At 36.1% G+C, this 13,408-nt stretch overlaps 1 protein-coding gene across 1 annotated transcript in view; it reads left to right on the top strand.

The window, feature by feature from the left end:
* CTDP1 (CTD phosphatase subunit 1) overlaps positions 1-13,408 on the top strand; it is a 114,452-nt gene that overhangs the window by 75,749 nt on the left and 25,295 nt on the right. Inside the window, exon 12 of the mRNA XM_075052092.1 lies at positions 1,045-1,232. Within this exon, the coding sequence (XP_074908193.1) occupies positions 1,045-1,232 (188 nt within the window). The remainder of the gene's footprint in view (positions 1-1,044; positions 1,233-13,408) is intronic.

Raw genomic sequence — 13,408 nt, 5'->3', positions numbered from 1 at the left:
TAAAGCAGATGTGGCATTAGTGAGAACAGAGAGCAGTTGTAAAGCATATTTTAACTTAGGCTGAGATAAGCTGCTTTTAGGAAAAATTCTTAAATACAGTAGAGAAATACTCTCACATGGCTTCTTTCCATGTCCTCTGCCATTCACAAAAATAGAGAGACCGTGGGATCTTCACCTATGTTTTCTCGTGTTTTTCATCTCTTTCTGAGGGTTGAATGCCGACTCAAAGAGAATATAACCTTTTGAAGCTCAGCAGGGTAGCTCGTGAGTTTGATTTGCTTTTAATGATGGTTTCAGCAGCTCCAGACCTGTCAGAGAAAATTAGCATGTTCTTAGAGGAGTATCAAATCCCATGCTAACTTTTCAGAAGCAAAGGCCAAGCAACTATTTAATGAAAAGTGTAAACGTTTTGATAGATTTGCCTTTATTCATTAGCATAAGCAGACAGTCTGGTTAGAATGGGGTTCTGCGTGTTCTGCTCCATTCATACTGTATTATTTAGGAATACACTTCTTTAAAGTTACATATCTATCAAGGAATACCTGTAAATATAAGAATACTTATTAGTTAGAAATTTTAATATGCCTTGCCCAAGTGATTTGATAAGTTACAATAGTATAAAGTATGTATAATATAAACTATATGCTATTATATGTTACAATAGTATGAAACATCTATCCCTTTAATTTCATAAGACAGCACTTTTTCAGTTTCTCATTTACAGCTGTTCATAATAGAGCTGTATTATAACAGCTGTTATAATAGAGCGCAAACACCTTCAAATGTGGACTATGATGTATGTGAGTATGTGTATCTGTCTTAAGTTAAACATAGACTAATTATATTCAATTTGAATAGAATATTTCGAGAGTTGTTACAGAAACTGCATTGAAGACATTTGGGGTTAATCTGAACTTTCACAAAGAAGGTCAAGGAAAGTTGAAGCATATTCTTAATGATTATTTAAGAGCAATCCAATAATTATGAAAGACTGATTATAGAATAGTCTGTTAGAGGGTACACTGACTCTCCACTCTTTGGCAGGTGGATGACATCTTAGGAGAAGGCAGTGATGAAAGTGATAGTGAAAAAAAAAAGCCAGAAGAGGAAGGTGAAAAACCTCAGATGAGTGCAACAGAGACTCCAGGAATGAAAACAGATCAAAGACCTGGATCATCATCGTCATCATCATCATCGTCAAGCGAAAGAAGCTTAACGGGCAGTGTACCCAGGTATGAGGTTTTTAAATGTAAAAAGAAGTGTTAATGATGTTTCATTGTGTTTGTGCACTATTCAGCATGCTTTTTGTCAATGCAGTCTTCATGTCATTGTTAACCTCTGTATGTAGGTAACTTTTTTTTTGGTAACTCTGTGAAATTGTCATGCTTACCTCTGCAATGTTTTGGGATTGATTAAAGGAAATGGTCATAGTAAATTTCTGTTGAGAACCAGGATATCGCCTGTTTTGAAAGAACTGAAGGCTGCTGAACTGCGTTTATTTTAAAGTAGTCTTGATCCTGAGCCAGATACATGACAATGTCCTCTGCAGTGTTACTTAAAGTAAAATAAAGCATAGTTTTGGAAAGCTATGTTTTTTCATCCTGAATTTTTGAGATGCTTTTATATGGGACATTCATAAAAATGAGGTTGTTGAGATGGTTTTCTACTTAGAAAGAAATTTAAACTTGCTAGTCTCTTCTGCAAAAATTATTTTAGTGTCCCAGGATTGACTATTGGATGACTATCAACCAATTTGCTAGTAAACTAGAACTTGATAAACTAAGTGCTTATTTTAAATATGTTAAGGAATGGTTCTCAATCTGCAGCCTTTCAATAGCTTTTAAGCCAAACAATATAAAGAGAACAATATAAGATGGAGATTATAACAGTTTTAATTTAGAATTGCTGGAATCATCATCCTGTAACACAAAGTGCTAAAAGTGCAAACGTGACTCAGATGTGCGTTGTAGCTTCTTTCTGCTCTCATAACTGGACTCTGTTCTCAGTCATAAGAATTTAAGCTCCAATAGTTTTTCCTTAATGGAGGATAATGTAAGTAGTAGGACTTAAGTGACTTATTTACATTATTTTAACTTTTGTGGTCTTTCTTCTAGTGCACAGAGAACGTATAAGAGAAGTGGGAAAAACCACCAGAGAATGCAATAAATAAATATTCATGAGGAGATTTTGACAGGGGTAGCAAGGTTGCTGTGTGTCAGGGGTTTGTTGGAGAAAAAGCTACATGGGAAGCTTGCACAGGCCTTTTAGTTTATTGTGGGTATCTCTAATCATTGAGCATCTTCAGAAAAATGTTAGTCTAAAAGGTATGAGAATTTAATCTCTCTCAAATAGCTAGAAGAAAAAGTCCCTCCTAAATGAAGTTTGGAAGAGGAAGGGCAAACCAGTGATGAATACTTTTAGAATACTATTTGAAACAGCAAGGCATGGTGGTGGCATGTCACTGTTAATTCATCCTAATACTGTGATGTTTTGTTGTGTAGAAAATGCACCAAATTCTGAAAAACAAAAGGCAAAAATAATTGTATGAAGAAATATTGCTTAGGGTTATTGCTAAATACTATTCCCCACGTAAGGGTTACGATAGAGCAAGTACGTTTGTAATTAACTTTTGCTTCATATAGGAACATTCGTAAGTAAGCTTGGCAATACTTCTGCTCTCAGAAGCCATGTAGAGGTAGTCACGTTGTTGCTAGAATAAAGTCTTTGAGCAGCTTCTTAAGTAACTTTTCTATTTTTGACCTTTCTACCTCTTGAGAGTTTCCCTGTCAGTTTGTTAAATTGCATCCAGGATTGAACCTGAATGGAGTGCTGGAAAACATATTCACAAAGTGCTGACCCAGTGTCTGCCAGGCAGGAAATTCTGCATGATAGATAGAAAGGAGCCTCCACCCATCATCCTCATTCCATTTTAAGTTTGAAGTTTTAAACTGATGTTTTTGTTGTCAGTCAGTGTTGTATGCGCTAAAGAGATACCGTACCAGAGGGGTAATGCAAGAACAGTTGCTAAACAGCAGGATTAAAATCTCCAGGAGCTTAATCCACTCTAACACAAATACTAGCTACAGTTTCTGAGGGCCACGTTTCTAAAAAATAAGTGCTATACAAGCATATACGTCCCAACAAGATCTGAAGTTTCCATTCTGAAAATTGGAGTCTTTGCGGTGTTAGGAGCATAATGAGGCTGAAATTGTATTTAATAATTTTCAATTATTTCTGCTCCCTCATATAGCCTGAAGTCACAAGTTATTTGTTACCATGAACACCATCACCTCTTGGCACATTAAGAAAACAGACGCTTTGTATTCTAAAGGCCAGTCGCAACTATTCATTATGTAAATCCACCCTGGACCAGCTGTTTAAATCATTATTTTGCAACTTGTTATGGTCACCCTGATGTCCATATTTTAGTTATTAATGTTTCCGGAAAAGAAAAGACGAACAAGAGGAAGGCAGTCCAAATATAATCCAGTACTCTCATGTTCTGGCTCAGCTCATTCTTAGCAGAGATGAGGCCAGCAGAGACAGTAGCTTTCGGGTGAGCAATGCTCCATTGCTCCATTACACCTTTCCAGTAGTTACTGACACTGGAACCATAGCACTCAGAAATCTAGCACTTCTGTTTAATGTTAGTCCTCAGTCTTGAAATCTACAGCATCCCGTGATCATTTCTCTGGTTGGTGCTACTTCTCGAATTCTCATGGATGGAGAAAAACATAATCTTTGAGAAATCTGACAGCTACTAGGGGAGGGGAAATGCAGCATCTTTCCTACATCCATTTATTTTTATGACTTTTGGTAGCTACCATGCAGGTAGGTTGCAATTGGACAGCCACGAGATGTTTTAAAATCCTAGCTGCTTATGCAACTTAATAAAATGCTTGCCTTTATCTCACAAGTGTCATGTTAAAAGGGTACTGCATAGACCAAACAATGAATGTGAGTTTCATAATGTGTAAAAAGTTGAAATAGAAATTAGTAAATTAAAAAAAATAGTTGTTTATACCATTCACATTTGATCAGCCTCTTGCGATTATGACCTGCATAACAATGAAATACATTTGCAGCTCACTTTTCTTTAGAAAATCTGAAGGAGGTAAACAAGTTCTTATTCTTAAATAATCTTGATCTTTGTGTAGTTAGTATTTTTCTGAGATGCTTCTTATCTAATTTTTTTTAAATAAAAGAATTGCTGTTTAGAGCTCTGATCCAGCTTTTGGTGAAGCAAACAGGAGCCTGACGTCAGCAGGAGCTGGACTTGAGCCCTGTCACAGCTCTACTAAAATTTTCTACTTGGAGTGAAATTCTACTTAACGTAGTTGAAACATGTCACACATTAAATTTATTGCTGTAAGTTATGAGTAAGGAGTTATAAATCATGAAAGTGCACAGGTGGTTTTTAAAGTGTTAGTAACAATTAATGGTGCATAATATGAAAAACCTTTTGAGACTAGTACAAGTAGAATTTTTTCATAAGAGAAAACTGCATGTTTAGCTTCCATAGCACGGTATATACCTAGCAACAAGAGGTATCTCATTAGTTGGGATATTTCAAGCCTTAAGTTGTCACTGCACGGTTTGCTTTATTTTTCAAGTGTATTTTGATTTCACTCTACTGTTTCCACTGAGACTTGAGTGATAGTGAACACATCTGCAGTTCTCATTTCCCCTTATCTTAAACATGCATATTGTGAAGTAGTTGCCATAATAATATGTATTGAACAAATATATTCCATGTTAGTATGCTTTAATACTGGTCTTTGTAGGAAGAGGAAAAATGAGGTGAAAGGCTGTGGCAAATATTCAAAAGAATACATTTGGTAGAAGGATGGACAGGCACATGAAACAAATAATGCTGTTGAGAAAATCAGTCAAGCAGTATGTCAAAGGTTGGGGTTTAGCCTCTTTCAGTTTGTAGATCCTGGAAATTTGTAGTGGAGATGTGAAGCCCTGTATAAGTGTGCTATGCATCTATTGACTTACCTATTTTCTGATGCAGAGCAGACTTTGAAAATAGTTAATGAAATCCTTCAGTTGTATTACTGAAGCTAGGAAATTGAGTGCACTTCATTTAATAAATTGAAATGTTGAAGGAACTGGGGCAACAAAACAGAAATTTGAGATGTGCTGTCTCGATTGCTGTCTTCCAGTGGCATGGCATATAGCTGTGGCATGTGGTCTTCTATAATACACTTAAAATTTCTTTTAAGATATTGGAAGTATTTAGTGGTGAGTGGGAGTTAGCAGGGGGGAAAAAAAAAAATCACATAATACTAATTTAGTTTCCGAGTACTTATGTTCATGTGAGAGGCTGAACTGATAGTCCAGATGAACCCTTCCATTTCTGTGTTTGTATGTTCTAGTACAGGCTTTGCAGTCAGGTTCTAATTCTTGAGGGAAAGGACGTGATGAGAATCCTCAGATTTTTGAAGGATAGCTCATGCTGCAAACACCCCGGTATCCAGTACCTCTTACATGCCTCACTTGTGCCTGAGGAATTGCAGTCCAAGCAGAGTGCAAGCAGTGCTTTAAACAAGGGGAAATGAGCCCAGCAGTGACACTAAAGTAAAAAATAGTGCAGTTCATTTACCTATGCCATAATATTAGTTTTCATAGAATCAACATGTTGTAATTTTTAATAACTTTTAAGTAGGAAACTGAACTGTTGTAGCAATATTCTATCTGCTGTTAATAGTCACTATGATATGGAGAGTCTTCCCTGGAGGTCTCCAGCTTCTAATAACCTTAAGGCCTTGTTATACTGTGGGAAGTTGTGGAGAAGTAAAGGAGTGCTGCTCGGTTGCAGGAAAGACTATCTGGGTGTTGGGACTACTGAAAGCTTCCAGGTCTCGTGTGCGAGGCCTCCCTGAAGCACTGAAGACCTGTATGGATTTTTCATTTCATTTTCATAGGTTTTGTTCAGGTTCCCAGTGCGCTGTAGTTTGGTTTTGGTTGGTTTGGGTTTTGTTTTGGTTTTTTGGGGGGCTTTTTTGTTTGGGTTTTTTTTTTTAATAAACTTCTTTCTGAATGCTCTCAATTCATAGTGCCAAGGCCAGTGCTTTTACAGTGTTTAGTTCCAGTCTTGGTAATTTCAGCTTGTGTAAATCTGGTGTAAGGGCTAATGGTTGCTCTGCTGAGAACTTCTTTACTTTGGAATGGAAATTTCAGTTCTTGTGTTAAGACATGTTTTTCTGCTTAAAAGGGAAGTATTCTCCTCTGTATAACTAGTGAGAAGAAATCTAATAACTAGAAGTGATATCTAATCTATTAACAACAAAATTTTCTTGCAGTATTTAAACTTCCTTTATAAAAGTGTAGCTCAGTGAAATGTTTTCTTTAGCAAAACTTCTTACTGATAATTTCTGCATCAATCCCAAGTAGATTATATTTTTCACTCATAGAACAATTGTAATTTTAAGAGCAAATGTGTAAATTATAAAAGATATATATGAAATGGTACTTTATGCTTGGACTTAAGCTTATTTTCAGAACATCTGAAATGCCTTCTGCTTTTGTACATTCACATTGTGAGTTTCTGATACATATTTCTTACTGAATTCAAGAAGGAAGCTTTTAAAGTTATTTTGCCACAGAGTGGTATTGATCTGAAGTCTTTCAGGGAGCCTCCAGTCTTTGAAACTCTACATAGAATAAATCTTTGAACTCTGGTTGAACTAAAGCAAATTATTTTACTAGTTTTGGCTGTCTGATCAGAAAGAGTCTGCATATTAAAGCTGTCCTTTGAGTTCTTCCAAAACAGGTTTTGTCAATGTGTCTATTCTTTGTTGTCTTAACAAATGAGAATAGTGGTTTAATTTAAAGTACGGTTGTGTTATGTGATTCACAATGTAGGTAAAACTTCAGCTATCTATAGAAAGGGCTTGCTAGTTCATAATCAAGGAAAACTGAGCTCAGAGTCTCAGAAATCCCTCAATTGTCTTTTCTGTACCCATTTACTAGACTTTTAAAAGGAACAGTGGTATTTCAATTCTTCTAAGTGTTTTATTTTCTTTCAAATATAATAGCACTTTCTTTCAACAGCCACTCTGCTAGAAGACAGAAATTATAGTTTTGCTTGCTTTCTTACTGCCAGAAAAGACTGCTGCAAACTCCTGTGCAAAATTTTGTTGATGACAGCTTTTACGCTAATTGAACCAGTGTATTCACTGTCACTATAACTTTGTTCCAGTTCCCAGTCTTGAGACACTCAGCTTTGAGAATCTTGGGACCTAAGTTTTTACAGCTCAATATTTCCGAGGCTGTCAGCCTTGCATTTGTTATTCGTAGTCACCTGAAATTTTTTCAAAAACCATTTCAGTGACAATCTATTCAAAACGTATTAAGGAACTAACTGGTATATGGTCAAAAGTCTTGTTGAAAGTACCCTTAATAGTCAACAGCACATCTCAAATATAGCTGACAAAATAATTGTAGAAATTCAAGCATTTTGCCAAAGAATAGTGATCCTCTGTTTTCTTATCCAGGCAACTCATTGCATTGTTTCTTGAGTAAAGCCTTAGTGTTATTGCACTGTATAGTCTTTCAGAATTCCTCTCTAAATGGTGCAAGTATACTGTTGATTTGATCTTTACAATATAGAAAAGCTGAAGATCTAAATTTGGAAATATTGGTGGTTTTAAAGTCATCTTTTTCTGCCTTCTGGATCACTTGCTGCATCAGCATAGCTCACTTAATCGTCAAGCAGTCTGTCTGGTACAGAGCTTCTCTGTAAGGTCACCCTAGACAGAACACACTATGAAGTTAATTTTAAGAATTAAATCTTTCATTAGCTCCTCTCCCTTGAAGTAGATTGTATTTAAAGGGACACTTAGTGATGGCTAACTGCAAAATGAAAAGGGGATCAATATTTCTGTATGTGGTCAACACTTGGATGTTCAAGAAAACATTATGCTTAATTCCAGAGTGAACAAATCCTAAAGTAAACAATTACTTGCCATTGTAGGTAATTGGAAAAATTTGTTTGTCTGAAGAAAAATTTAACTTTGTTGCTCTCATTGATATATCTTTTTCCAAGTAATTGCTTCAGACATTTAATCTGAATGTCTGTAATGTGTGGTTATTCTGAACTACTTCAGTTTCTGAAGCAGTAGAATTTAGTTATGCATAATGCTTAGGTCCTTTTGTAATTCTCCCATTCAGATCTCCCTCTATAAGAACAGGAGTTAATTATTGGAATTGGCCTGAACTGGAGTATCAGCCCATTTCTAAAACTGCACTGTAGTTTTGGCTGTGGGCCTGCCATGTTAATGGCTGTGGGATACAGAGGAAAACATCTTGTCTTAAAGACTGTGTTCCCTCGAAACTTAGGACATCTATCTTTGAGTTGCAGAAACAGCATTTCAGTTAAGCATTGGTGAATTCGTTAAATCTTGCAGCTTGTTTGGGTGGTTTAAGATCTCTGCGTGGAATTAAGATTGCTGGAAGACTTCAGAAAGCAAATACAGCCCATTTATTGATATTGGCAATGAGATAATGAATACCCAATGAAACAAAATATGTTTGATAGGAGCAGCAGCTCATTATTGTTCCTTGATGTAATTTGGTAAGTAAACGTAGTTTTCCTACTTGAATACTACATTTTAATGAGCATCTCACTCCATTTTAGTATGATCCAGTACATCTCCCCACCAAAGGAGGAAACCCACTCAGCCTTTGAAGACAATGAATAATCGTTGAGTAGAGGAAAAAAAACCAGACCTAAACTCTGCAGAATTAAAGATCCTTGACAGGCAGCCACCTCCTCTCCTAGCTGTGGGAAAAGTGGATTTGTTTTAAGAATTTGCAGTGCTAGGTGGCGTTTGTCAGCTTGAAGGTACTTCTCTGGAAATTCCTGTTCTTAAGGCGGAGCAAGTAAAGGAAGCTCAATATAGATGATGTGATGGCTCCGATTTTATAGATTGTTACGCTTCTGAAATTTCAAGTTGTTGGGAAAAGTTTGAGTTTGTTTCACAGAGAACAGCCCAAATTTGTCTCTGTAGTTATTACCGCAATTAGCCTAATTTCCTATAAATTCAGTCTAATGCAACATTCTAAATTCAACATCTGGGACAAGAAAACATGCTTCAGGTTCATAAGAGGATGTGATTAATATTTGTTTTATATAACAGAAAATTCTGATTAAAAATTTTGCAAGGTTGCCACAAGTATTTTTTTCTTGAGTTTAAAACTTAACTCGTATGGGTAATACAAGACCTGACCTAGCTAGTATGTTTCAAGTCTGTACAGTAGTACTCTTGTGAATAAGTGGCTATTCAAGAGGGGTATTTTGAGGCATTAAGAACTGAAACTTCTACCAACTTCCTTTTTCCCAAAAGTGTTGATTGAATTCAACTTCCAAAGTGGGCATTTTTGGTGTTTCCTGGTGGTACAAATTTTTCCTGATATAATGACAGTTCTCATAGTTACAACAAGCTAAGTGTATGTTTAAATGATTGAATTCCCTTGCATTTCTATCCATTTGGAAGTAAACAGACTATTTGCTTGTAGTACACATAAGCGATTAAAAAATTACTGCAGCTTCAGTTAGGTTTTTTCCAGAAGCAATGGTGAAACACTCCAGACTGAAATCCAGGATCAGCTTCTAAAGACAAGTGCTCCTGTTGGCAGCACATCTTGCTGTTTTCACATGGGCCAGCTGTTCTGCAGAATTTTAATGTCACTTCTGTTTGAAAGTGATTTTGATGAAGGCTCTAAGAAGGAAGAGGGCTCTGGGCATGCAAAGCATAATTTGTTTCTGTACTTAAATATCGTTATTGAATGAGTGTCCACTGTAAACATTAAAGATAAGTTTCCATTTAGGAATATTTTTAATTGAAAGCTCTCCTGTTATCCAAGATTTCTACACAACAAAATTAATACTGGGGCAATAACAGCTTTTTGAAGCCATTTTAATTAAATAAATTTGTTTCTTCCAAAGGTGCCTTTTTTTTTCCCCTTGCTTTTGAGGGAGGGTTTTTTTTTTCCCCCTAAATGTTTCTAGTCCCAAATGCTCTACTGTCTGTGCTGTGTTGAAGCAACAACTCGTTTTAACTGCCAGCTAGAAAATTGTAGATCCTGGTTCCAGAGGGTTGAATAAATAGAAACAAACAAACAAAACAAGCAGAAGGCATTGATAGATCCTTAAATTAAACAATAAAATCAAAAACATACAGGAAATTAGTGTTTGATTGTTGATACTATAGGTTTTTTCTTCTCACAGATATATTTTTGAGCTTATATACATTTTGTCATGACGAAAACTTGATATTGAAGTATTTATACTGTATCTATCTGCCTCTACACCCCACTTATTCACACTGTTTGACTAATATGTTAGAATCAGAATATATTCCCAGAATATTCCTAATTAACTTTATTTAGTGTTGTAATGAAATGCTTACAGATATAAAAGTAACTGCTGATATGCACACAGTTATCTTGTGAAAATGTGTTCTAGTGGTGTGAGGAGGTAGGCTGCAAAGAGTTACTGCATAATTATTAAACTGCAGCCTGGTAAAGATTTTTTCATGTGGGGCAAATATCTAAAATACTTATTCAACCCAAACTTTTTGCTGTTGTACCACCCAGAAATCACACTGCTGTAGTGCCTATGAGCCCATTACTTTCCAAGTCCTTCTGGACTTACTTAGCTTAAAAGGGCTAAAAAGCAAACTGGGCAGAAAGGCTTTGGCAAGTGATAAGTTGTTATGATGTAAGGCATTTGTCTTTGCAGAAATGGTCTTCAGGTAAACATTTTAATAGGTGGGATCAGTAGCATTAAGTTCCCTGACACTTCCTTCTTGCATAACTCCCTTTTACTGGCTTGTAACTTTGCCAGACAAACTGCTAGAGCTAAAATACTCTCAGACGTGATCTGTGCTTCACACTTCGTTGCTTTTGGAAAAATTAAGTAAAAAAAAAAAAAAAAAAAGAATCAGCCATTTAAGCTGGGGGGAGAAAGTTTTAAAAAAAAAAAAAGGAAAAAGAAAAACCGTTCGTGGCTTGGTGACCCTTGATTTTTTGGAGTGCTGGATTTCAGGTGGCAGGTTCTGTGTGTATCAAGGATGTGCCTTTTTCAGTCCCTCTTGAAAATTGTCCAAATAGGGCAAAGTTCCAAGTATGTGTGTTTCTCCCAACAGTTTGTTAAGCATATGTTAACCCATCCTTATTCACATTTTATGTGATTAGTAAAGTATTCTGTACCAAGTATTTCCTGCTGGAGAAACTAAAAGTACTGTAATCCAGAATACTTTGGATTCTAAAGGTGAAGATGTACCCTAAAAAACAGGAGTCCTTCAACTGTAGTCTTTGGTTAGATTAGGATCTGATTAGTGATCACCTTCAAAGGTTCATTAGGATTGCTTTAGGCAACTGGAGTGCATCCCATCAACATTTAACCACATTCTTTAAGTAGTAAGAACATTATTTCTTCTGGTAGTTGATACTTTTGTTTCAAATATACTGTCATGGTTGATTCTCAGCTTTTTATCTTTGTGTCTTTCTCAAGTTCCTGGTAAAATTGACCTCTCCAAATTTATGTGTATCTGAACCAGTCATTCTCTCCCCCCTCTCCTCAGAGAAAAATAGTTAGTTTGGGGAGATAGTTTATTTCACCAACTTTGAATATCTACACCTAGTAAGGTAAATCTCACCTTTGGTACTTCTTGTCTGTTTTAAGGGGTAAAAATTTGGTTTTAAGAGCAAACCATGCAAAGGATAGCTATACTTGAAAAATGTAGTTATAACCTATGCTTTGTTTTGTTTGAGTAGCTTTGTTTCATGAAAAGTAGATTTGACTGAAGTGAAATACTGTCCAAGCTCTTAAGTGATTCCTTCCCTATAGCAATCTTGACAATAAAGCTTCAGTTTATACTGGTGAGTTATTCTAAATGTGTCTTTACTTGTTGATCTGTGGAGCTTTAACTAAAATTTGAAAATTTAAGTGGATTTTTAAGCAGAAAAGTTCAACAGTATTAGAATGTAATTACAAATGTCTAAAGAAGTCACTGACAAACTCAACTGTTATAATGCCATATTGGAAGCATTTTATATTTATCAGTGGAGAATTAAAAAACGCAGAAGGAAGGATCAAGAGAGCTGGAAATTTTACTTGTAAAATTGCACCTACTTGCCAGCATGCTTCTGTTTATCGCCCCACTGATTATCTTTAAACTAGAGTTCTTTTTTTCTTTTTAAAGATGCCAATCGTATCATTAGACTGTAGACACACTTCTAAAATCATTCTTATGCTATGGCCTCACAAATAATATATATAACAGATTGTGCTTCATTTGCAAGTGTAAGTAACATTGCAGTTTGCTAAGCCAGTCTTTCTCTTGAAGGACTGTTTGAAGACTTCTACAATAGAAAAAATAACTATTTGAATGTCATATAAATCTGTAAGCTTGCATGCATATTTTCACCAAAATATTGCCTCTAAAATTTCATTTTGATGATATGGAGTGTTACATTTTACCTGTGTAAAACAGAGAAAAGCAATCATCTTAAACAACTGCCTGAAAGAATTTGATGTTTAAATTTTGCCATATATTGCTCAGTAGTCTTGAATCATTGTAGAAGCAAGCCTGGAGGCTTCTTAACAAATCAGGAAGAATTTCCACTGTATTTATATTATGTGAAGCTTTTTTTGTTGTTTTAGTTGTCATTGGTCTGCTGTCTTTCAGCCTGTGCCTGATAGTGCAAGTACTGTAACAGTGTGACCAGAAATATGGGGAGTTCTGTCTCCTCATTAATGAGGTTAAGCATCATCAGTTTTTCTTGTAAAATGCTGAGTTATTCTGCAGTTAATGTAAAGCTATTACAGAATATAGTTGTTAAGCGGTTTTGCCAGAGAAACTGCTTGCTTTTTTCTTTCTGATTATTAGAGCAAAATGGAAGATCCAGCATGACTTCTGCCCCGAGGAAGCTGTCAGCTGCAGGCAGTGCCTGTCTCTGTGTTTTCTCAGAGGGCAAAGGCAGAGCAGGGCAGAGGGTTTGGTTTGGGTTGGGTTTTTTTTCCCTCACCATGCAAGATCATTTTGTTAGAGTAAAACTACTTTTCACGTCTACAGCAACCAAAACGGTGAGGCTTGTTTGTTTCTCATGGCTTAGAAAACCAGTTACTATGCTGACCCCTTGCTGCTCTTCAGTGTCTCCTCGTATCAGAAAATTAAGGGTTCTCTTGTGTTCAAGAGAAGTGTTGTTATGGGCAAGTCAGTTAAATGAGGGGAAGGGAGTATGTCCTGTGGGGAGGGACTGCAGAAATCGATTTTTCTTTTTCAGCATAATATTCTGACGTTTTTCCACTGGGAAGACATCTACCTTCTAAAAAAGCTACCAGAGTTTACCTGGAACATAACTTTTTGCTCTCCGACAAGGTTTGTCAGGCTCA

This window comes from Buteo buteo, chromosome 20 (assembly GCF_964188355.1).
Source record: "Buteo buteo chromosome 20, bButBut1.hap1.1, whole genome shotgun sequence".
Taxonomy (NCBI): domain Eukaryota; kingdom Metazoa; phylum Chordata; class Aves; order Accipitriformes; family Accipitridae; genus Buteo; species Buteo buteo.
Note: the sequence above shows the minus strand (reverse complement) of the source record. Positions and strands in the feature narration are given on the sequence as shown.